General features: G+C 54.1%; 12 protein-coding genes across 12 annotated transcripts; 6 read left to right on the top strand and 6 right to left on the bottom strand.

The window, feature by feature from the left end:
* Positions 1 to 123: 123 nt before the first annotated feature.
* On the top strand, positions 124 to 1,696 carry M409DRAFT_28556 (uncharacterized protein; the record flags this gene model as incomplete). Its single annotated transcript, XM_033809092.1, has 2 exons — positions 124 to 942; positions 992 to 1,696. 2 exons carry the CDS (start codon positions 124 to 126, stop codon positions 1,694 to 1,696), a joined length of 1,524 nt encoding a protein of 507 aa, XP_033661840.1.
* A 330-nt stretch (positions 1,697 to 2,026) lies between these two features.
* Positions 2,027 to 4,454, bottom strand: M409DRAFT_28555 (uncharacterized protein; the record flags this gene model as incomplete). Its single annotated transcript, XM_033809091.1, has 2 exons — positions 2,027 to 3,953; positions 4,093 to 4,454. The coding sequence occupies 2 exons, from the start codon at positions 4,452 to 4,454 to the stop codon at positions 2,027 to 2,029; spliced, it is 2,289 nt and encodes a 762-aa protein (XP_033661839.1).
* A 1,640-nt stretch (positions 4,455 to 6,094) lies between these two features.
* On the top strand, positions 6,095 to 6,949 carry M409DRAFT_59476 (uncharacterized protein; the record flags this gene model as incomplete). The annotated part of the gene is made up of 1 exon (XM_033814207.1): positions 6,095 to 6,949. One exon carries the CDS (start codon positions 6,095 to 6,097, stop codon positions 6,947 to 6,949), a length of 855 nt encoding a protein of 284 aa, XP_033661838.1.
* Positions 6,950 to 8,243: 1,294 nt separating this feature from the next.
* Positions 8,244 to 9,548, bottom strand: M409DRAFT_59475 (uncharacterized protein; the record flags this gene model as incomplete). Its single annotated transcript, XM_033814206.1, has 1 exon — positions 8,244 to 9,548. The coding sequence occupies one exon, from the start codon at positions 9,546 to 9,548 to the stop codon at positions 8,244 to 8,246; it is 1,305 nt and encodes a 434-aa protein (XP_033661837.1).
* Positions 9,549 to 10,280: 732 nt separating this feature from the next.
* M409DRAFT_28552 (GMC oxidoreductase) lies at positions 10,281 to 12,382 on the top strand (the record flags this gene model as incomplete). The annotated part of the gene is made up of 5 exons (XM_033809090.1): positions 10,281 to 10,444; positions 10,495 to 10,714; positions 10,769 to 10,851; positions 10,900 to 11,454; positions 11,503 to 12,382. 5 exons carry the CDS (start codon positions 10,281 to 10,283, stop codon positions 12,380 to 12,382), a joined length of 1,902 nt encoding a protein of 633 aa, XP_033661836.1.
* Positions 12,383 to 12,518: 136 nt separating this feature from the next.
* Positions 12,519 to 13,083, bottom strand: M409DRAFT_28551 (uncharacterized protein; the record flags this gene model as incomplete). The annotated part of the gene is made up of 2 exons (XM_033809089.1): positions 12,519 to 12,549; positions 12,605 to 13,083. 2 exons carry the CDS (start codon positions 13,081 to 13,083, stop codon positions 12,519 to 12,521), a joined length of 510 nt encoding a protein of 169 aa, XP_033661835.1.
* A 282-nt stretch (positions 13,084 to 13,365) lies between these two features.
* M409DRAFT_70032 (uncharacterized protein) lies at positions 13,366 to 14,922 on the bottom strand (the record flags this gene model as incomplete). The annotated part of the gene is made up of 2 exons (XM_033818541.1): positions 13,366 to 14,412; positions 14,518 to 14,922. 2 exons carry the CDS (start codon positions 14,920 to 14,922, stop codon positions 13,366 to 13,368), a joined length of 1,452 nt encoding a protein of 483 aa, XP_033661834.1.
* Positions 14,923 to 15,715: 793 nt separating this feature from the next.
* On the top strand, positions 15,716 to 16,729 carry M409DRAFT_70031 (uncharacterized protein; the record flags this gene model as incomplete). Its single annotated transcript, XM_033818540.1, has 1 exon — positions 15,716 to 16,729. One exon carries the CDS (start codon positions 15,716 to 15,718, stop codon positions 16,727 to 16,729), a length of 1,014 nt encoding a protein of 337 aa, XP_033661833.1.
* A 462-nt stretch (positions 16,730 to 17,191) lies between these two features.
* M409DRAFT_70030 (uncharacterized protein) lies at positions 17,192 to 17,869 on the bottom strand (the record flags this gene model as incomplete). The annotated part of the gene is made up of 3 exons (XM_033818539.1): positions 17,192 to 17,611; positions 17,674 to 17,726; positions 17,818 to 17,869. 3 exons carry the CDS (start codon positions 17,867 to 17,869, stop codon positions 17,192 to 17,194), a joined length of 525 nt encoding a protein of 174 aa, XP_033661832.1.
* A 434-nt stretch (positions 17,870 to 18,303) lies between these two features.
* Positions 18,304 to 19,044, top strand: M409DRAFT_28547 (uncharacterized protein; the record flags this gene model as incomplete). Its single annotated transcript, XM_033809088.1, has 4 exons — positions 18,304 to 18,645; positions 18,694 to 18,745; positions 18,800 to 18,865; positions 18,926 to 19,044. 4 exons carry the CDS (start codon positions 18,304 to 18,306, stop codon positions 19,042 to 19,044), a joined length of 579 nt encoding a protein of 192 aa, XP_033661831.1.
* Positions 19,045 to 20,253: 1,209 nt separating this feature from the next.
* On the bottom strand, positions 20,254 to 21,608 carry M409DRAFT_59469 (uncharacterized protein; the record flags this gene model as incomplete). Its single annotated transcript, XM_033814205.1, has 3 exons — positions 20,254 to 20,524; positions 20,578 to 21,107; positions 21,162 to 21,608. 3 exons carry the CDS (start codon positions 21,606 to 21,608, stop codon positions 20,254 to 20,256), a joined length of 1,248 nt encoding a protein of 415 aa, XP_033661830.1.
* A 1,238-nt stretch (positions 21,609 to 22,846) lies between these two features.
* M409DRAFT_59468 (uncharacterized protein) lies at positions 22,847 to 23,206 on the top strand (the record flags this gene model as incomplete). Its single annotated transcript, XM_033814204.1, has 1 exon — positions 22,847 to 23,206. The coding sequence occupies one exon, from the start codon at positions 22,847 to 22,849 to the stop codon at positions 23,204 to 23,206; it is 360 nt and encodes a 119-aa protein (XP_033661829.1).
* Positions 23,207 to 23,232: the final 26 nt, after the last annotated feature.

Raw genomic sequence — 23,232 nt, 5'->3', positions numbered from 1 at the left:
CGCCAGCATGGCTCATTCACGCTTGCTTGCGACTTGACCGCTGACACGCCGTCTTCACATCTTCCCAGACCATGATAAGCCTGTAGTCTACGCCTCCGCGATCGAGAGGCAATTCCTACCACCATGACGACGCTCACTCCTAGGCCGCCCTACAGCGACAAAGAGCTCGCCCAGCTCTATCCCAACAACCTCGAACTCCAACAAGTCCAGATCTTGCTTCGCCATGGCGAGCGAACGCCTGTCGGTCCTCGTTTTAAGAATGCCGGCTTGCATGGAACTTGGCCGTATTGCAAAGCCGCCAACGAACTGAAGGCTACAATCGTCGCCGCAAACGGTTCATGGGATCACTTGGCGTGGAAGAGGAGATTGGAGACATTGGGCACTGGTGATGCGCCAAAGCTGGCTGCGGGGCCACGTGGAGAGATTGATGCCATCTGCCAGCCAGGCGAGTTGACTGACAGAGGAAGAGAGACCACATCGGCACTTGGACAGCGAATACGGACGCTCTATGTCAACCAGCTGGGCTTCCTCCCATCTTCACTCGACGACAGCTCGAGGGCCTACGTTAGCCTGCGTGCCACTCCTATCCAGAGAGCATTGGAGAGCGTTCAGCAGACCTTCACCGGCCTCTATCCCGCGGCCTCTCGAGCTCCCGGGTTGGAACCTCCTGCCGTTGTTCAACGATCCATGCAGGACGAGACCTTGTTTCCAAACGAAGGCAGCTGCAAGAGATTCGCCGAGCTCTCACATGCCTTTGCCGACCGAACCGCCAAGCTGTGGAATGACTCGATTGAGATGAAGTATATTAATAAGAAGATAGGAAAGTGGATGCCCAAGGACAGCCCTGTGGTCCAGGTCGACTCTCACCCAAGACTGTCTGGAGTCATGGATACCGTCAATGCTACTTTGGCGCATGGTCCAGATACGAAGTTACCTGCAGAGGTATGTTTAAATCAGAAGCTGTAGGGACGATCGTACTCACGAAAAGCAGTTCTACGACGACAAAGTGCGCAAGAACATCGACAGGATCACGACCGAAGAATGGTTCATCGGCTACCAAGAATCCAACGAATACCGAAAGCTCGGCATCGGAAGCCTTGTGGGTGACTTGTCCCAGCGAATGGTCGAACATTCCAACGGCACACCTCGCGAAGGCGAGAAGGAACCATTCAAGATCAAGCTGTCCGGCTGCCATGATACCACCATCGCAGCAACCCTAGCTGCTCTCGGCGGCTTCGAAGTCGACAAAGACCACTGGCCCAACTTCACTTCATCAGTCGCCTTGGAGCTGTTCAAGACCAAGGACGCTGCGTCATCTCCATCACCTAGCGGCGCCGTATGGCCAAGCAAAGAGAAGTCTTGGTGGTACTCCATCTTCTCGTCTCCGAAGAGCAGCTCATCTCCCGCCCGCGAACCACTCGTCACCATGCCCGAATCCGAGAAGAAGAAACTCGAAGGCCACTACGTTCGTATCCGCTACAACGACCAGCCCGTCACACTCCCCTTCTGCAAACCTCAGGGCAAGCACCTCGAAGGTGACGAGAGCTTCTGCTCACTGGCTGCCTTCAAGGAGGCGGCAGACATGATTACGCCGAAGAACTGGAAGGCCGAGTGTAAGAGCAACTTGGGGACTTCGGCGTTCCCCGCGAAGATCGAGCCGCCGCCTGGTGTAGCGCCGAAGATCGAGCAGCAGTAGGATGCAGTCGCACCGACGAAGCTCGGTAGAACGATGATGAAGTCTGGCCTGGTGTTGTGGGTCCTGACTACTCTAGGCGTTTGGGATAGAGATGAGTGATGGAATGAAAAGCTCCCTGCATTGACTGCAACGATGGTATGATACACCTAGACAGTATGCCTAGAGATATAAAAAGTTGTATTTCTAAATTTCTTTCTTCTTTTTCTCGTTTATACTTGTACCGTCTTCTCATCCACTTGAATATTCCTCTGCTGAGATATGCCGCCTATATGAGCCGTCCTGTTCCCTTCACATCACTTCGTACACATACATTCCCCTCACACATCAACTCTACAACTTCGCCCTCCCCGCAGAAGGATCCAACGTCAACCCTGCGTCCCCCCTCTCCTCATCCACAATCCCCCTGGAAATATTCCTACTAATCCCCATAGTCGTAATCATAGGATTGACCCCAGACGCCGAAGGAAAGACACTGGCATCCGCGATATACAGTCCACTCGTGCCCCAGACGCGGCCGCGATAATCGACGACGCTGTTCTTCGGGGAGGTGCCCATCCTGCAGGAACCCATTTGGTGCGCGGAGGCGAAGCCCGCGTCGGGGGAGGGAAGGCCGCCGGCGCGGAGTTTCTGGAGCCAGGATTGGAATTCGGCGTCGGTGACGGAGGGGGTGGAGAGGGGCGTGACGGGGACTTTGGGGGAGGATTTGGGACGGATGAAGGGTTGGATGCCGGGCGCGGAGACGTGGATTTCGCGGGCGCCTTCGACGTAGTTGAGCTCGGCGAGGCGGACGAGGCCTTCGAGGATGTGGTTGCGGTCGTAGGTGGAGAGGGTGTAGTCGATGGCGAGGGAGCCGTCGGCGGGGTCCGGGATGACTCGGCCGCCGTAGCGGTCGCGCGTGATGGAGATGTAGCCGGACATGCGGCGCATTTTGGCGACGAATTCTTTCCATTGCTGCCCGCTGTACCAGGGGAAGACGGGGAGGAAGGAGCCTGGGATCATGGTGGTGCATTCGAGTTTGGTGCCGTAGCCGTCGCCGTCGAGGTTTTCGAATTCGCTGACGACCGAGGTGAGGATGGGGCCTTCCCAGTCGCGGATGTCTTCGTCCCAGACTGCGGCGAGCATGCAGACTGGGTGGAGGTGGAGGTGGCGACCGATGTGTTTGTTCTTGAGACCGGATTGTTGGAGGAGATGTGGAGTGTAGAGCGAGCCTCCTGAGATGATGGTCCGCCGGGCCTTGATCATCACTTCACGAGTTGTTCGGCCTAGGCTGACCACACCGCCGTTGGTGTCTCTGGCCGTCCAAGTACCTCTCACACCAGTGACCTCCCTGTTTCCGTTGGAGTCGTTCTTGCCAAAGACAATCTCCTTGACCTTGAATCCCTCCATGAAGTTGGCTCCCGCATCGGCCGCATCTGGTAGGAAAGTGACAGTCGGTCCCTTCTTACCACAACAACGGCAGCCTCTCGTGCAGAAGCCATCGCTGTGCTCCTCACCACCAGTATTTTGTGGCACAGGCTTGGCCGTCCAGCCCAGCTTCCTTGCACCCTCCATCAACACCCGATTCCCTTTGTTATGCTTGATATTGGCGTAGCTCACGCCCATTCGTTCGCAAACAGCATCCAAGTCCGCCTGGAATTCAGCGCCAGTAAAGTGCTTCAACCCAAACTTGTGAGCCCATTCTCTTCGAACGATCCCCTGCGGTTGCAACGATGCACTCCAGTTAATGGTACCACCACCTCCCCAGGTTGATCCAGCCAAGACCATGATACTGCCATCTTGAGAAATGACAGCACCGCCATTACCGAACAAGTGAATGCCGGCGGCCTCATCAGACATTGGCAGCCATTCTGGCGACCAGTAATACGACTGGTCCACGACCAACACTTTCAATCCAGCTTCTGCCAACGTCTTCGCCGCGACTGCACCGCCGCATCCACTGCCCACAATGACAACATCTGTCTCGATGACCTCCGGCTCGAGCGCTACTGAAGGTGGAATCTGCACAAACTGGAACGGGAAGCCTGGCCCTGGGTTGACCGCATTCACCGGAAACCTTGGATACGCAAGGACCTGAGGCACAGTTGGTGAAGTGCGCAGCCAGAAGAGGCGCACAAGTGTTATGAGCGATCTATGCAAGAATCGGAGTGGCGGTAGTCGCGAACGGGCCCAGCCCTGGAGAATCAGTTCTCGGTCTTGGACGGAGAGTCCATTTAAAGGTGTCGCGTGGCCTGTAAGTAGTAGTGCGCCGGCGCGTGTGCTGGATTTGGTCAGCTTGCGTGACCCGCCCTATGTTGGGGGAAAGAAGTTCGGTCTTGGATCGGGACGCTCAACACGATTCGTACGGGAGATGGAGCTGTCAAAGGGGTGGCGTGAAGGATACGGTGGAGACGGCTTACTTGAGAGTGCTTAGAATGAACGACAGTGGCTTCCTCGACATTTCGGTCATGTAAAACGCCAACAAGCGCATCATATGCTCCTTGAACTCGGGCTGGGCAGTGGCATTTTCGGCAAGATAGGCCGGCACGACATCGCTCGAGGCCGCATCGGTGGAGAGATCTCGGAGACGCTTGGCGGTGGCATCGTAGACCTCACCTCGCAATGGGTGCTGCAGCAGTCGGTTGCCCGTGGATTGGGCGAAGGACGGGGTGACGGTGTCAGCAATGGCGGCGAGAATGCTCCATTGCTCCGCAGACAGCGGATCCTGGCTGGGTGGCGGTGGGAGCGGTGTTGCGCTCGTGTCCTCGTTGGCGGCGGACATGTTCTTATCGGCCTGGTGTGACGTGCAGCAGTCGTAGCTACTGCGGTGGTAGCTATAGACCGGGATGTGCTGCCGGTTTGGAGGTGTCTCGGGACTGCACAACGATTGTTTGGACGGTCAACGACTGGGACGTGTGGTTGCAGTGCAACGAGAGGCGGCTGCGGTGAGGACAAGAGTTGGACAGCTGTCTACCGCATCATCATCTATTCAATACCTACTGTTGCACGGCGTCGCGCTGGGGGCGGCGGGGGCGGGCGAAGATGCCTCGATGGTTTGAGCGTACAGAGGGGCTTGGCATCTCCATTGAGCAGCCGCTGTGAAGATGGCAGGCCAGCAGTCCAGCAGTGCCGAGGCGGAATCAATCGCACTCGTTTGCCGCATCCTGGACCCTGGGAGGCAGCGGCTTGCACTTGCACATGTCATTTCCAGACCACACCTCACGTCTCATCGTCAGTCCCACGCCAGCCGCCCGCCTCACCGTCTCGTCGTCGTCGTCGTCGTCGTTGTCGGTCGGCGGGCGAGGTGGAGAGCGATACATGTAGCCAGGACGCCCTGGGCGGCAGCCTGCTATCTATAAACCTTCGGCACGCGACATCGATCATCGCAAGCACCGCAACGACGACGCTTCTGCTGCTTCTGGGGAGGCGATGCTGGCCCATGGGAAATGGCTGTCATCGGCCCAAGTACGGCCAGGCGGGCGCTGACTTGCATCGTGCATACGAGGCTAGCTCGCTTGCGCCCTAGCGCTCTGACCGCTCGCTGATAAGAGATACGGCGGCCAATCAGCGGCGACATTTTGGTAGATGAGGTTGTCGCCGGCGCCGGGCCCACGAATCAGAGCGGGCCTGATGCGGCTCTCTTCATCACCTTTCCTCACCGGGACCCGACCCTGGAAACGTCGTTGGTGCAAGGTTGTGCATCGCAGCCAGGCCTGGGTTGGACGCTATCGAGTGCGTTTGCCGAGCGCGGTTGTTTGGAGCATGTGCTGAGGATGACGGATGGTATGGTGAAGGAAGAACGGGTTGGTGAAGGTGGACGGGCAGTGAAGACGGCATCTGATCGCGTGGCGGAGAACGATAGGAAGTCGGTGGCGTAGCACAAGACGACACGCGAGAGCCTGCTGTGTGCGGTAATGGCCCGTGAAGGCGACCCACCCTCGACGGCCGTTGTGAAGCTTGTGCTCGCCAGCCGAAGTCGTCGCAGGGGCGGTCCTCGACGACTACTAGTAGCTATCGCTGCCCGCCCAGCGCCTTTTCCTGGCCTGATCGTGATAAGTGCTATGCGTCGCGCTGCATGTCCATTCCTTTGTCGAGTGCCAGGTGCCGGGAGATAGCCAGCCGGTGACACGATACCGGCAGCTCGTATCTTTTATCGCAACCCAGATCGCCAATTGGAAGCCCGCCGGCACTCCGCCAGACTCGCTTCCTCTGCCTTCCTTGCGCACACTCTAGCCCACCCCCAGGCCTCTCCAGACCGCTTCGAAACAGGAGCTCGGGGTCGACGGCGACGCAGCATACAAGTGCGCGCCGCGCTGCCATTGTCCGCCACCTCTTTGATCGATCGCTCGCTCGCTGCACACTGTCCGACAAGCGAGCCCTCGCCAACTGCACTCGAGCACCGCCAACCAGGTTCTCACCAACATGATGGCCACCACCTCCTTCGCGAACCCCATGGCCAACTCCAAATACTACATGAACCCATCCGCAGGGCCCTCGCCGCCCGACGCCTACACCTCCATCCCACCTACGTCGCAAACCCCACCTTCGAACAACATCTCACCCACCAACTACCACTCCAACGTCAATGTACGCCAGCTGCGCCAACCTCGCCAACCCCTCTACACCCCCGCCGCGCTCCGACCAAACGACAGACTCGCCAGACCGACCGATATCCCAGGTCGACCTCGAGCACCAGACACCCCACCTGCCAGCCAAGACAGCAGCTTCGACAGTGCAAGAACCGATCCAGCGTCGGCGGTCGAGTTTGGACCAGGACTGCCGCCAGAGGGACTGGCTAGGCAGGGGACCGGCAGTATACACCAGATGTTAAGCAGTTCAGATAGCGAGGACCTCTCGCGAGATGAGTGGCGTGAGGTGACAGGGCCACCGACCACGGCTCACTGGAAACCGGACGAATCGTCCAACTCCTGCTACGTCTGCAGCGAATCATTCACCTGGTTCTTTCGACGACACCACTGTCGACGCTGCGGCAACCTGGTGTGCGCGACCCACGTCCAACACAGCGTTCCCCTCGACCAGAACGCTCGATTCCACCCAGAAGGCCAGACTAGCAAAGCGTGCAAGCCTTGCTCCGACCGCTGGAAGGAGGTGAGGAAACAATTCCACTCCCGTGCATCCAGCATCGCCGAGTCCAACAACTCTGGCAACTCTGGCAATACCGCCGTCCCTATCAAGAAGGCCTCAAGAACCGTCGAAGAGCTGCGTGTGGGCAGCATGGCTCGCTCAGAGGGTGGCATGGTCTGGAGCACCTTTTAAACGATACGACACGAACACGGCCGATTCAACGCACGACTTGTTCAACCACCACCCCCACCATAATTACAATTACGACTTTGCTCAGTAACGGAGTTTACACGGCCGGGCAACAAACCACGGGTACTACTGGGAAGGGCTTATTGACATTACTTTGGCTGCGTTCAAGCGCTTCGCTTCACAACCCTCGAACGACAACGAACATCAACCTCGAGCAATCGATCGATTGATTGACCGCTTGGGTTCTTTTCTGCGAATTAGCGTTGCTTTTACTTTTTGGACCGATTCATTGTGATACCCCAGAGACCGGATTGCACAATAGATCGCTAATGCCTTTCTACCTTTATACACACAATTGGCGTTTGACGAGGAATGGGAAAGGAGAGCACCTTGTATGAATAGCAATACCATCAATCAATCACCATACGATATGCTTTGATTGTCACGAGACCTGTTCCACCTGTTCCCACCTGTTCATCCCAACCTCCCCACCTGCATATGGTTGTCGTCGTGACAATGGTTCCGGCTCGCCGTTGAAACAGTCTCAAAAAGTCCGTCAGACACCGCCCTGTCCCAAGCAAGATGAAGGTGGCGTTTTTCGGCACTCGTCGCATTGGCTGGCGACGTGGATCGCCGTCCGGCCGGTTGAGCGCGGCGGAAGGAGCCATGGAGCCAGAGTTAAACCAGGGTAGGAACTTGTATCCCGACGACATGTCTTGGCTTTGGCTTTGGCTTCCCCAACATCTTTCGTATTATTATTATGGTACGCATCAGACAAGGTCGAATTCACGATGATGAAAACGTCATTGTATGTGGGAAAGGTATGGTTTACTGTGCGACAGCAGCGTCATACATACACACTCCAGGTCAAGATCGCATCAATGAGGAGAATCGGTCAACGAGAAGTAAGACATTTTGAGCGCTCACTCCAGGCCGGTGTATGTACACTTTCGCCGCAACGAGCGCTACGATGCATTTCGATTGATCATCAGACCATAGGAAAATTGAGCCACCAGATGCTAATGCATGGGATGAAAGGCGTTAGCCTGAAGATGATGGCGCTACGGTTGTGGGTACCGGTCTGGACTGTTGATGTCGGCATTGCAGACCGGCTTCTCAATGCGGTGTTCTTTGACTGCACGCTTGTGCTCGCTTTGATCGAGAAGGAGCTCACGAGACCGCTTGTGTGCTATTCAAGCCATCAACCCCCTCGCGGACCTCTTGGCTTGGGGTTTATTGTGAGAACGCAAGCCTGGACCGAAGGTGACGAATACGAGCCATGAGGATCCCAACATCTTCATGTCTCGATGAAGTCGTAGTAGGTTTGCAGGGAGTCTGTCATCCTGCTACCATTCAGGGTTCCTAATTCATGCTTGGAGACATCAAGTGCCCCGCCGCAGGCATACTGAAATCTATTCTCGTCTTGAAGAGCCTTTGATGGATTCCGCTCCGCGTCCATCAACTGCACAACCTCATCGTACGCATTAAAGACATTGCTGATCTTCCCAGGCACGACATGGATGACTTTGTCTTTGGCGAAGACCAGGCTTGATCGAAACTCGCAATGCGTGCGAGGCTTCGCCAGAACAGTTCCATGCCAGCCCTTGTACTGGAACCGATTCTCAAACTCTGGCCAGAAACGACCCATTTCGCTTTCCGTCGCTTTCAGCAGCCGTGGCATGACCTTATCGTCTGAATTCAGACTGGCCAGTAGTGACCATGCGGACTGCGGTTCTCCATACGACCCCAAGATGGTGTAGCTCCCATGCATCAACACATAGTCTTTTGGAGCTCGAACCTCGTCAATGCAAGGCATCAGACACGGAAACCATCCATCCATGACGATGAATGAGAAAGGCTTGTCTCCAGGCTGCGTATCTTCATAGTCAAAGCCAACGCATACTTGATACACAAGCTCTAATGCCTGAGGCATGACTTGAGAGAGCAGGCTTTGGAATCCTGTCGCATTGATCACCCAATCGGCTGTTTCTACGAAGGATCCATCTCCAGAGACGACTTCACTTCTGCCAGTGGGGAGGTACTTCACGTCTCGAATTTCGACTCCAAGACGAACAGACACTCCGGCATCTTCCAGTCGACGCTTCATGTGCCTTCGCAAGATCGAGCCGATCGCGACACTGGGTTCGGGTAAATCAAACGCAACCTCCAGATCTCGAAACTCTTCCATCTCTGCTCGATCCAGCTGTCTGCTTTCTGGGGTTTCTCGGCAAACCCGCTCAAAGGTCTCTCTCGATACCTTGGAAAGGAAAGCTTTCGCGTCGATCGCTCCATAACCGTATATCGATCGTTCATGCCATACCACGAGCTCGGGATATGCCCTCACAAACCTGTGAAAACTCTCCTGACAACTTCTTCGTGTTGCGGGAGAACGGGGATAATGTGGTCCTAGATGAAGGCGAATTCCAAAGGACCCTGAGCAGCTTCCTGAAAGAATTTGGTCGTTTTGGTCGATGAGAACGACGGTATGTCCATCGGCGGATAGCGAGTGCGCGAGATGAGTACCATACCAGCCGGCACCGACAATAGCGATTCGCTGCGGTATTCGACTGGTACATGATGGCGATGAACCATTCCAAGCCATATTGGAGTCGATTCTGGATGTTATCTCTGCTTCCTCCTCCTCATACCCTCGAAATGCACAAAAACTACAATCAATCGCTATGCATGACTGTGGTGCTGTTTACCCGAAAGTATCCTGATGACGGCGTGGCTCTGGCTTGTGTTTCGACGAGAAAAGGTATTGAGTCGGACATGCTCGTAGGGTCAGTTAATAAACGAGAAGCCGCATGGAACAAGGCTCGCTGAACATCAATTCCGGATCCAGACCTTACGCTTTGGAGACACATACGCGACGCTGCAGCTTCCATCTGGGATGCCTTTCTGGGACGCTTTCCGGAACACGTGCATGCTCGTGGCGACCATGCAGAAACTTGGCAGAATGGTTGGACAACAATTGGTGTATCAAGGCTGCCCACCTCCAGACAGCAGCGATGTTTGGTCGATGATCGTGAAGGTTTTCAGCCGCAACGCAATCGACGAAGAGCTCATCACCATGACTTGTTACTACATCAGGCAAACCTTCCGAAGCCTTGAAGAGCCGGCAGAGCATTTCGAGAAGACGTCGTAGAACTAGATCTCAACATCACTATGAGGCTACTCTCGCACACTTGAACGGAATCACGATAGCGTGAGTGGTATTTGACGACACGGGACTATCACAATAGCGTTTCACTAAAGCTGAACAGAGAACTCCGATGGCCGACCCCATGTTTTGCGATCCATCTTGCACAAACTTCATCAGGCCACCTCAAGGATGCAGCCAGCCTCACAGATCACGGCTGTGGCTTTCTTCCTGGTGCAGTACTTCCTTACCAACAAGTTCCTCCTCGCCGAAGCCAATGAACATGCATCTGGATACCAGCCCCTTTGGTCAAACTCATTCGGCGTGCCGTTCGTGAACGCCACTTACGATTATGTGTAACTATACTTGTGTCTCTTCAGCTCTGTCGATGACTGATCTCTAACAGAATTATCGGCGGAGGAACGGCAGGTCTTGCAGTAGCGTGGAAGCTCGCCCTGAGCGGGAAATACGAAGTTGCGGTCGTTGAGGCGGGAGGATTCTACGAACAGGACAATGGCAATGGCAGTGTGATCCCTGGGCTGGCTCCGTTGCAGCATTTGGGTTGGAACTCGAATCATCCGGCTCCTTTGCTGATTGATTGGGGATTCGTGACGGAGCCGCAGAAGGTAGGGCTTTGAAAGCAGAGGTGGCGATTTTGGCCGATATGTATCTTTGTCTAGGGCTTGGATGATAGGAGTCTGTTTTATGCTCGTGGTAAGACGTTGGGTGGGAGCAGTGCCAGAGCTCATGGGGCGTTCATGCGGTAAGTCAGAAAAGGTACCATTCATCTGTCATGCTGATCAAGTGCTAGAGGAACGAAGGGCACATATCAAAAATGGGCAGAAGAAGCCGGCGATCCATCGTACGAGTTCGAGCAGTTGCTGCCATACTTCAAGGATAGCTGCACACTCACGGCTCCTAACCACGCCAAGAGGTGGCCACCGAATGGCAGTGTCCTTTTCGATGAAGCAGCCTATGCAACGACCACGCCAGGACCACTGCAGATATCTTGGCCGAACTGGGCGATACCCTTAGGCACTTGGGGAGCCTCTGGCTTCCAGAGCATTGGTTTGAGCCACTCCAAGACTGGCTTTAGCTCTGGCATACTCGAGGGTCATGGATGGATTCCTGGGACGATCAATCCAGTAGATTCGCATCGAAGCTCTTCGCAGAGTAGCTTTCTGAAGGATGCTATGCTTAAGACGTCGTTGAAGGTGTACACTCGCGCTCAGGCAACGAAGATCTTGTTCGATCAGACGACGGCGACGGGTCTTGAAGTGCGGACGGAAGGGGTTGCGTATAGTCTTTCTGCTCGCAAGGAGGTGATATTGTCTGCTGGGGCTTTCCAGTCTCCTCATTTGCTCATGTAAGTCAATACTACAGTATATGCAGTCATCATCTGACGACAACGCAGGCTTTCTGGCATTGGGCCGAGCAATCATCTTCGGTCCCATGGAATACCTGTTGTGCATGATCTACCAGGGGTCGGACAGAACTTGCACGACAAGACCTATGTCGGGACTGGATTTCGGGTAAACGTCGAGACCTCATCATCTCTCGTCAACTCTCCACAATACGCGGCAAAGGCAGCACGAGACTTCCTCAACAGCCAAACTGGTCCTCTCACGAACGGACCTGCATATGTTGCTTTTGAGCGTTTGCCATCATCGTCCTTGTCTCCCTCAGCTCAGGCAGCTCTTCAGAACAACTTCAGCCCAGATGGGCCACACGTAGAGTATCTCATCGAAAACGGCTTTTCGGGAAACAACTCCGATTATTTGACTGCCGACCCGAAGGACGGATACAACTACGGCACCATCAGCGCAGCCATCTCCACCACGCTCTCTCGAGGCAACATCTCCCTTCGCAGCAACGACCCATTGCAGCCTCCCGTGATCAATCCCAACTACTACAGCAACCCCATCGACATGGAACTCGCCATAATCGCTTTCAACCAAGTGCGCAAGATCTGGGCTGGCATGGCCAACGTGACGATCGGACCTGAATACTACCCAGGCACCGCGGCTGTGTCGACGGACAGCGAGATCGAGAGGTACATCCGGCAGAACAGTATCATGATCTGGCATGCTAGCGCGGCGTGCAAGATGGGTATGGCGAATGATTCGATGGCGGTGGTGGATTCGAAAGCCAGGGTGTTCGGGGTGAAAAGATTGAGGGTCGTGGATGTGAGTGCGTTTCCGTTCTTGCCGCCGGGACATCCTCAGGGGACGGTGTATGCTTTGGCGTTGAAGATTGCGGATGATATCTTGCGAGATGCTGAGGTGGATTCGTAGCGCCCTCACACTCTTTCAAAGAACTCCGTGATCATCTTCTGCCGTCCGCCAGCAACCTCCACTCCCAGCTCACTCATCTCCTTCAACACTTCCAACACTTCTCTCCGCCACCTGCCCGCAACACCAAACTCCCCTCTCATCCCCTCCCGCCCAGTCCCTTCCACTCCCTCCGAGAACAGCCTCATCTCCCTCTCCTCCCAGCGCTCCACCTCCCCAACACACCAATGCTCCCCCTTCTTCACCCTCAACGCCCTCTCAAGCGCCTTCGCCCGATCCCTCACATCCTTCAACAGCCCAAAGTAAAACCCCTCCGCCGCCTTCACCGCCCCCTCCCACCGATTCAATCTCCCATCCGTCGCGCGCAACGCATTGCCCAGCTGGTTCGTGAACGTCTCAGTCTCCCTCGGGGGACGCAGGGAAGAGGCGACATGCTCCTCGAGGGTGAAATCGTACGGCGCGAAGGAGAAGCGGGCGAGGAGGGCGCTACGCGCGGCGACGTGCGAGATCTTCCACTTGAGGCGGTGGGCGAAGGTGTCGAGCGCTGTGGTAGGTTTCTTGCGCCGCTTGATGATTTTGTAGGAAGGGAGGGGCGAGGGTTCTTGGTTGCGGACGGCGTTCACGCGCGCCCACCAGCGCTTGCGGTTGGTATGGATGCTGTCCGCCAGCGGAGCGAGCTTCTCTTGCAGGGCGGAGGTGAGCATCGTGTTGGCGTGGTGATTTGGAGGTGAAAATGGTATATGTTGATATTTTTCTCGATGATATCTCGCCTGGCCGGCAGTGCGACGATGGTATCGAGGAGGGGATTGGGGTGTTTGAGTGTAGGGAAAGGATGGAGAAAGATCGAGAGAAGGTATAGGTGTGAGCCTATTGTCATGGCTGCTATTGTGGCGTATTGTCACCATTCCTATTGTCGTTGTTAAGGCGAGGCTTGGCGGTCATATGTGAATCCGTGCATAGCGCTTGCATAAACGTACTTTTAAAACCTATCTTTCTGCTGATTTACGGATAATCTTCAACATCTCCTCACCCTTGGGCGCTGTGGTTAGATTCTCATACCCTTTCTTGTTGATGAGAATGCAATCCTCGATCCTCACGCCACCCACAGGGATATACCGCTTCAAGACCGCTTCATCAACGAACTGGCTCCGTTTGGGATCTGATAGAAGCTCCCTCAATAGCACTGGATTGAAATAAATACCAGGCTCAACCGTAACTATCATGCCAGGCTCGAGTACTGGCGCATCTACGCTGGTCAGTGATGTTTGCCAGTAGGGTCCAATGCCAAAGTTTTCAAATGAGTTTAGTTCTGATGCCCAAGATGCAGCTTCTGGCTTCCACTTGATGTATGCCTCGCGTAGGCGGTCAACATTGGCCTTCGTGGCTTGTGCGGGTGGCGGAGGATCGGGAGAGACATCATGCACATCGAGGCCGACATGATGGCCCAAGCCATGTGGAAGGAAAGCCGCGGATACACCAGCGTGGAAGATCTTGTTGGCGTCGCCTTTGAGAATCCCCAACTTCAGCAGGCCTTCCACAACAATGTGATGAGCATGCCAATTCGCCTCGATGTACTTGTTTCCTGGCAGCATCTTCTTGATACAGGACTGTTGGACCTTCTCCACGAGCTTGTAAATATGCTCTGCTTCCTTCGAGTACCAATGACCGGGGTTGTGCTTGTTGATGGGGAGTGTTCGAGTGACATCTGAGGCGTATCTATCAACTTCGCAACCAGCGTCGAGTACGACAGTCTGTCCTTTGCCAAAGTCGGCTGTGTTCTCTGAGTAATGTAAGATAGCTGCATTGGGGCCTGAGCCAGCAATGGGATCGTAGGCTTGAGCTTTTGCTTTTCGGGCTATGCAAGTTTTCATGAAAGCGGCCTCCACCTCTGATTCGTTCGTGAAGCCATGCATGCCCTTCAGAACGTTGGTGTGTGCCTCCGCTGTGATATCGTTGGCTCGCCGGACGAGATCAATCTCATGCTCATCTTTGATGACACGGCAAGCATTCAAAGCACGTTGCAAGAGATCGGGCTTTGACGTAGTCTGCCGAGAGAAAATGAGCTCGTTTCCAACTTCGAGATCAAAGATTCCAAGGCGTGACCCTCTTGAAGCTGCCTCGCTACAGTCGGATGACACCAGAAATCCAGCCCTCGAAAATGCTTCCGAGGGTTCCTTCTTGATATAGTGTGCGTCGTCGATGTCGTACTTCTCAAGAGCCTCTTCGACCGTGCTTCCTCGGCCATAGTACACAAGCTGGTGCCATCCAAGATCAACCGGAGGTAGCCACAGAGTCAACTTGTCCTTTTCAATGTCGTAGGACACTCCGCAATCTGGTTCATTGCAGCCTGTGAGGTAGTAGAAGGATCGATCTTGCCTGAACGGTGCGGGCATGTCGGAGTTGGGCCAGTTCAAGTTCTTGGTGCCGGATGCCACAATGATGCCGGAGCTGATGCCCAGCTTCTCTCGAAATCTCCTGGCATGGCTTTTGGCTGGGTATTTGTCGACACCGCCTTTGGTCTTGAGTCGGATGGTGAGATCCATTTTGATGATCGGCAGGAGCTTGAGAGTCGGTCCTTCTGCGAAGTCTTCGGGAAGAATCCCACCCCTCAAGGTGTTTGTGGTATTGACTTCGATTGGAGTGCTACACTGCCGATACAGAGTCCTGAACCATTTAGGCAGCCATTGGGATCCTTGGTGAGGTCGGCCATCGGATGTCGGATGCCCACTACCCGGACCGGCTCGGGAGTAGCCGTAAACGGGGGTGTGAACCGAGTTGACATTACCGCGAAGCAGGAACGTTTCAAGACGCCTCGTGGACGCGCCTGCATTCACCAACCAAGGAAACATGCGTCAGGCACGCAAGCGAGGATGCAGCTGCCCGCACCGAAACGGTAGGTCTGCACTTCACCATTGTGCCATGGCGTCAAGCGGTCTCTCGTCTATCTTCATCGCCTCAAAACAAGTTCTACCCCCTGCTTCACCCTCCACTACGACATTCCATACTACGATATCAGCACCCAAACAGCCGGTCTGTTCTTCACCTACTCTTCACCGAACTTCCCCAGATAAACCGCCATTCTGGATCGACAAGTAGCGACCAGGTCCACTCGTAGCAGCCGGACCAGCCACACCCGCGAGCGACTACACCAGCAGAAGCAATCCCTCAAGATCAAGGCCGGCAAGGCCAAAACAATTGCTGCTCTCAAGACCGAACGCCTCCGTGCAGAGATCCGTGCCCACAAAGCCAAGCTCCAGGCTAGATCAGCTCACGGGAAGGCAAAGGTCGTCAAGTGACTGCTGTAAGAGGTCCGCCTGCAAGAGCTTACGTCGAGCGATGGGATTTGGGCCTCTGTCTTGGGCGAACACTCTGCTGTCGACAACATGCTTCGCCGCCTTCGCACTGTCTGAACATCATATAGAGCGAGTCATCGCCCCTCGACAAGGCACCAGCGGAGGTACTCTGGATCTGTACATTATCAATGAATGTCAGGACACCATCTGGCCAGGTCTTGTTACCCAGGGAGGCAGCACCGGTCCTAATGCTACCGGGTTCAAGCTGGATCCTGGAAACAACAAAACTGTTCACGTGGGTGCAGATTGGCAAGGTCGAATCTGGGGTCGCACGAATTGCACGTTTCCTAATGGTCCTGGGAGCAATGGCGCTTGTAAAACGGGAGAGTGTGGCGCTCTTGACTGCAGACAGGCCGGAAATCCACCAGCAACCCTCGCAGAATTCACCATGGATGGCGGCCAGGACCAGAGTTTCTACGACATAAGCTTGGTCGATGGGTACAATCTGCCATTGGCCATTGTTCTGCTTCCAAATGGTGTTCAGGCGCTGCAAAAGCTTGATCCGAGTGGCACGAATCCCTCATGTGTCGGGAGCATTGGTGATTTCGCAGGATCGGACTTCAATCCCTACACGAACAACCAGCAGTTCCTCGGCACAAATTCGTCTTCCCCTATCGACTTCGACAACAAAGTCACTGCAGATACAGTCTCGAAATGGTGTCCCTGGGATTGTCAAGTCGACACACCTACCTCCCAAGGTGATGGCGTCTATCCTTACCCTGACGGCAACGTCGCCAGGCCTGCATTTAATCCATGTAACTCGGCATGTCAAAGATATCACAGTGACCAATACTGCTGTACTGGAGCGAACGAGGCGCGTGGAAGCTGTCAACCCAATTATTACTCCAAAGCGGCGAAATCGATTTGTCCTGATGCCTATTCTTTCCCGCAAGACGACCAGTCCAGCACATTCATCGTACCAAAAGGCGCCGAATACCAAGTCATCTTCTGTCCTGGGGGCAGGAGCACCAACATCATCGCGTCCAACAAGAAGTAAGTCCATTGATGAAGCGTTCAACGTTCGTTCAATTGCTAACGTCAACAGAGCTGGGGGAACTTCCAGCAGTGCTGCACCCGGCGCGTGGTCTGTCTTTGCAGCAAGAAAGTCAATGAGTGAGAGCATTGCATGGAAGGGAGCGTATGCTGGATTTTGGATCGCCGTGCTGTTGGGTTGGGGAATCCTGGTGTAGAGTGCCTTTGGATTACCCCTGTCGATGCGGCTGGTTCGCATGCAGAGTCGATTGAGTGTTTGAAGAGATACCCCTATTTTCGGAAGTTATGTGATACGTTTGATGAGAATGGCGTCCAAGATATCATCATCTCATCTCAGCTCGTTTCGAGCAACCCGTGTGATTCATGGGCTACATGAGAGCCTGCTGCATGCGGCCTTGGCGATACTTTCCTCGCCTGCTACTCCTCGAACGCCATACACGGTGTATCCAGCGGGTATTGAGGACCACTAAAACTGGTCCAAGGTCATGCTCATCGACACATCGGTATTCTCCACCATCTTGGTAAACTCCTCAAAGCTGATCTTGCCATCGTGATCCAAATCCGCCTCCATGATCGTCTTGTCCACAATCTGCTGTAGCTGTTGATCCTTCAGATTGCTGCCGACCATCATCTTGAGCACGATAAACAGCTCGCCGTTGCTGATGTAGCCGTCGCGGTCGATGTCGTAGACTTTGAATGCGAATCGGAGTTTCTCCTCCTTGTTGCCCTTGGAGCTGAAGGCGCTGAGGCCGGACACGAATTCTTGGAAGTCGACGTCGCCGCCGCCGTCTTCGTCGAAGATGGCGATCATGCGGGTGGCGAGGGGGTTGGAGGAGACTTGGGGGAGGGAGAGGAATTCGTCGCGTTCGATGGTGCCCGAGTTGTCCTGTAGCGAGGGCTGTAAGTAATTGCCGGGGCCTGAGGGCTACTTTAATGGCATTGTCTCACCTTGTCGAGTTTCATGAAGCGTTTGCGCAACCGGTCGACTTCATCTCGGTCGACTATAGAGAAATATGGTCAGCACGTGGTTGTTCTCGAGCCTGATGTCACTGCTTCAGGGCTGGCCGCAGGTGCGGGGGAGCGCCGACTTACAGTTCGAACCGCTGACGATGCTATCAAGCATCTGTGAGTTTGCGTTCCCCATCTTGGTGGTGTGGTATGGGGAGTTGGTAAGGAGAGAGCGTGGTGTTCTTGAGGGTCCAGTCAAACACATCCCAGCTGAATCTCAGATGCCCAGGCCCCGCCTGTTTTCCGATGTGGGGAAGATTGACGCACGTGCCAGAAGTCCCGAAGTCCTCTGAGCTTGACTCGAGGTTGGATTCACTTCACTCCTTCACGAGCTACTCAAGACGTCGAGTAATCCGCCCCATCAAAGTATACAGACGCTCTATGCTGCCATTGAATCGACCGACGACCAATCTATCCGTTGTACTTGGATTCGAACCAAACCTCTCTCGACCGAGGCTCGAGTATCAAGTTGCAAGGGGAGGATACTCTCGAACCTCGACCACTTCCTCCATCGATCCGAGACGACATTGGCCATACACCCCAACCAAACACATAGAACAATAATTCAAGATGGCCCCAGGTCTTGAAGATGTTGCCATCCAAGCGGCCGAGACCATCCAAACCGCCCACATAAACAAAGCCCCCACCGAACGCGATCTCGCACCATCGACCGCCGCCGACACCAAGGAACGCGTTGTATTCGACCGCTCAGCAGATGTCGTATCCGAAGCAGACGACGTTGACGAGGACGAGGTGCCACTGTCGATTCTGAAGCCTCTGCCGCAAGACCAGAGACAGCGAATGCCACCGCATCTCCAGCTTCCCGATCTCAGGTTCGAGCAGAGCTACCTCAAGAGCATTAGCAGTACGAATGACTGGAAGATGATCACATACATCACGATTAAAGATCAGGTTGGTGGAGATATCGCGTAGGAGAGGCATGTGGCTTACAGTGGACAGGTGTTGATGCCCTTGGTACAAGGAATGGCATGGACTCTCATCGTAGCTGGGTGTAAACACATCAACGTAATGACTGTATACTGGCCGCATGCTGACAACGTGGCAGGGCGTCACTGGAACGGTGCTACCAAGTTCTCTGGGCAGACAGTGGGCGCAAAGATCCGCAGGTGGTGTACGATCGACCTAGCAATGTGTCATTCCGATCGTGGCTTTTGCTGACATTGCTGATCAGGGTGGGGTGTAAACAACTGGAATCTACCGAGCCATCCAAAGTCGACGCTCCGTGATCGAAAGCTGGCCGGCCAGATGCGCGAATACTACTCGACTCAAGCCAATGCTGGCTCTGACTGAGGCGTGGCAGTGGCTTATCTGACTGGAAATTATAATGAGATACATCCGCTATGCTGAGACGAAGATCTGCATACATGCAGGACTCAACGACCACCAATTCTGACGACCGGAATCGAGATAATGGCTGCTCTTAGCCATGCGCCCGCGGCTCGAAAAGATCGGGAATGCTTTCTTACCAAAGCACTATCTTCCAATCGACGTGTCGTGTCCCCAAGGACAGCAGCTAGCGCTCTCGCAACGACCGTGGCCAGTCTCCAGCAGCACATGCGGCTCGAGGTTGGGTGCGCATCAGCCCGCTGTTATTATTGTGGCCCAGGCATCGATGCAAGACCACGGGGACTGCACACGCGCAGTCCTTTGGAGAGTGTGACTTAAACGGTGAACCATCTGAAGATACACATTCTCTGCGTGCTGCGGCGCTCATGAGTTCAGGGGCTGGGTGGTGAACGAGCGGTGACCATCCGAAGCACCAGAGATCAGATATCGAATGCCTACAAGATATTTGATGATTGAATTAGCTCTTGTGATTTTGTACTTGCTTCTTTTTACCCCTTGTTACTTCGCACCCGAAATGGTATAGCGGAAATGCGGCCAGATTCTCATCTGCTCATGCGAAGCCGCCCCCAGACTCTGTTCTCGCACATCAACCTCCACAAACATGAACAGACTGCACACCATCGATAGCGAGGCCGAGTCTCGCTTATGCGCCCCCATGGCAGCCACGGTGCGCCGACTGCATGGGGCTGGCGACTTCCAATTTGGTCACAACGGGCGCAGCTTTCCTTCACCTCGCACAAAGTCACGAGACGATTGAGCCGCCACCTCGAGGACAGCCTCATTTCAATTCAACTGCCGCCAACACCATGACTTTCTCGACACCTCCAATCAGACAGGGACATCGCAGCATAGTACGAAATCCAAGCCGTCCAAATGTCCTCCTACATTTGGTCTACCCACGTCGTGTTCAGCAAGCAGCTGGCAATTGTCACTGACTGGCTGTTCGGTCCTCAGCCTATCGGAGACGCATATCTCAGATGGATTACTGAGCCTGAGTCGATCCAGCGGAAGGAAGACTCATACGAGGAGAAGCATGACTGCTGGAAGTCACTCGTAGTACTTATATGTTGAATTAAGTACGATCTTCCCCTATTCAGTCCTGCAGTAGTATAATCCAAGTACTCTTCTAGACTATACAAATGTCCCTTTTTTCTAGTTGATCTGACAATCACCGTTAATTGGCGGAGGGCTGCTGTTGCATGAAGGAGCTCCTGAACTGAAGGTTGCCCCGTAAGGGATAATCTCAATGTCCGCAACGAGGACGCTGTTTGTGTCGTACAAGTCAGCCTGCATAGCAGTCGAGGCCTTGTAAGGATCCGTGGTGGGGAAGATGCAAGTGATCTGGTCGTAGAATGCATTGTAATAGGTAGACGGATCCGGAGCCAAGCCTGCGTTGCCAGCGCCACTGTAGGGGCACAAATTCCTATTGACTCTTATTAGACCTGCGACAATTCGTAGCGATGATTTTGAACGCACCAATCGAAACCTCCTCTACCCCATCTAATGCCATTGTATGGGTATGGTGCAGCTCGTTCACTGATCCCTTGAGCTCGTTTGGCGATCTCAGTCTCCTCTGCGAAGTGGAGATGATGGGTGATGGATCCCCCGTCGTTGATGAACGCTGAGATGTGGACTTTGTGGCCAGGCATCGGCTCAATTTCATACATCGGGCTCGGTTGATCATATTGAGCATGATACATGTAACCGACATGCGAACTGCCCGGGAGCAACTCTCCCAAGTAGCTGTGAAGCGCCGAGTCCATTGCCTCACGCTTGCGCACGTTGGTGAAGGTCCCCGTGGCCAAGTCGATGTCCTGGTTGACACGCGCCGCCGCGCCGGAGCGAGCATAGAGGTATCCAGTGACGGAACCAAGGATAGTGGCGATGGGGCCTGCAATGCAGGCGACAATGTCGGCGGCTGTGCCATCCGTAGCAGAAACACACGCGTATACCGCGCCATAAATGGTAAGACCAAGACTGGCCGTACCAAAAACGGTGGCTGACACCTAGAGGGAGTATTTAGCACAAGTTCTGACAAGACCGTCGTATTTGTGACCTACAGTAGGAAAATTGAAACTTAGATCGATGTTTGGGTCCGTCAGCGCCATTTGCGTGTAATTTCCCATCTTGATGTTTCCTGGAACAGTCTCGAGATCTGTTGTGTCTGCAGCGGCCGAGGCATTTCTCGTGATGGACCAACTTCCGAACGGGTCCAAGTCATTGTTGCATCCGTCTACGTCGGCGGCAGCGACGGCATTTTGGCATTTCGAATCCGAGAAAAAGTTGACCACAAGGCCAGGGGTTGTGTTCAGGACATCAACCGATGGGATCCCGTCGTACCCCGTGAGGTCGTAGCATTGGATTTCCTGGGTTACGTTGGGAGCCATGTACATGATGGTCCCTAAACAGTTTTCTTCAGACATGAAGGCGACGCGGGTAGCAGACGTGGTCTGAGTCCACGCGGCTGCAGCCAACACGGCCAAGCCTTGCTTTGAGAGAACCGCCATGATTGAGGTGCGATTTCGGAACGATAGGATGCAAGGGAGATATTATAATAGAGAGGGAGGAAACCGATGTGAAGGCTCGTCCTTTATACATACCTTCTATCTACACCAAAGGTCGATATGGGCGATTTGCTATACCAAGACTTGGCTTGGGTCTGCGCGGCTCTCTCTCTCATTTTGCCGGGTTACAAATATGAGCACGGCATGACAAACCGGTGTTGCGGATTGCAAAACACTTGATTGTTCTGCTGAACGAATTGTCAATGCAACATATAGTGTTACACTGCCTTAGCCGGGACTGGTAGCCTTGTTCTAGATATAGTTTAGTGTGCTCTCCTTGGGATGTAGGCGCCTCACTAAGGACTCAACAACGTGGTACTATGGATCTTGTGGAGAGCATAGAACGTTCGGGCGTAGCACTCGATGAGACGTAAGCCTGCAAACAGAGTAACATCGTTCGAAACGACGGCCGTTTGCGGCTTAGAACTGGCTTGTACTGAATCACATCATCTTGCACGTGGGAGAGAGAACATGGATAGTACGCATATAGTGCACGCAGGGATGCCGAGGAGAAGATCGGCTCCTCACAATGGACTTGGGAGTTGTACACGGGCCGAACTATGGGAGAACCGTTGTCAACATAAAGTTTGTCTTTCCAGTCTACAACACCGCAAGGATCTATGAGTCGTTTCTTGAATATGTAGTGCGTCGTATGTAGACGTTTCTACCAAAACAGGTAGCACCTCATTTGGAAGGTGAACATATTTATACCGCGAAATAGAAAGGACGGCTAGGCAAGAAAACTAAGAACGAGAGATCGAATGTCTTGCAATCCGAAACATCGGTTTACAATGCACAACGCAGGCTTGTAACTGAGCAAGTGTAGACTAGGAGAACGTTTGAGATTCGAAGTATCCCTTTGTCATGTAGTCGAGTGTGTGATAGTGCGCTTTATGGTTTCCCGAATGCCTAAGCTGGAAGCGTCTAGGAGACTAAAAGGGCACCGAACGAACTTTGAAGCCCATTATGTCCTAACGCGATACAGTAGTTGTAGCTTAGTAGTCGCAACGAGGCATTAATAATGCTGCCAACTGTAGACGGACGTGCACAGGATCGAGAGCATTGATCCGTCTCAGTTATGTCGAAGTTCATGGAGTCGAGTATAAATCGCAGCTCAATGCCGTCCAAATGTGATCAGTTCCATCTCCAGCCAAGACAACGACACAGGCCGCTCCCCAAACATGCTTGCCACCTTCTCCCTTCTGCTCGGCGCCGCCGCCGTGATGCCATTTGCCACTGCACAAGTCAGCATCGAAGGCTATACCGGACGACAATGCAACAGCGCGCTGGAATTCACGGTAACGGCGAGCGACGACTGCACCAATGTTCAAGCTCTCTCGTCGAACGTCAACTCGCTCGTCATCAGCGGCACCCTCGACTCTAGCACGGGCGACGGCGAAGTGTTTCTCTACAGCGATACGGCTTGCGCGAACCAAATCACGGGAATTTTCCCCAATGCAGACGACCCGGAGTGTTATGTTCCCGACGAGTCGACGTATCCAAACGGGGTCGGTTCTTTCAAAGTTGGTCCGGCCCAATGATTTCGAGGGGCGCTCGAAAATGATGG

The sequence above is a fragment of the Zasmidium cellare genome (genome assembly GCF_010093935.1).
Source record: "Zasmidium cellare ATCC 36951 unplaced genomic scaffold M409scaffold_44, whole genome shotgun sequence".
Lineage (NCBI taxonomy): Eukaryota > Fungi > Ascomycota > Dothideomycetes > Mycosphaerellales > Mycosphaerellaceae > Zasmidium > Zasmidium cellare.
This window is presented reverse-complemented; position numbering and strand designations above follow the sequence as displayed.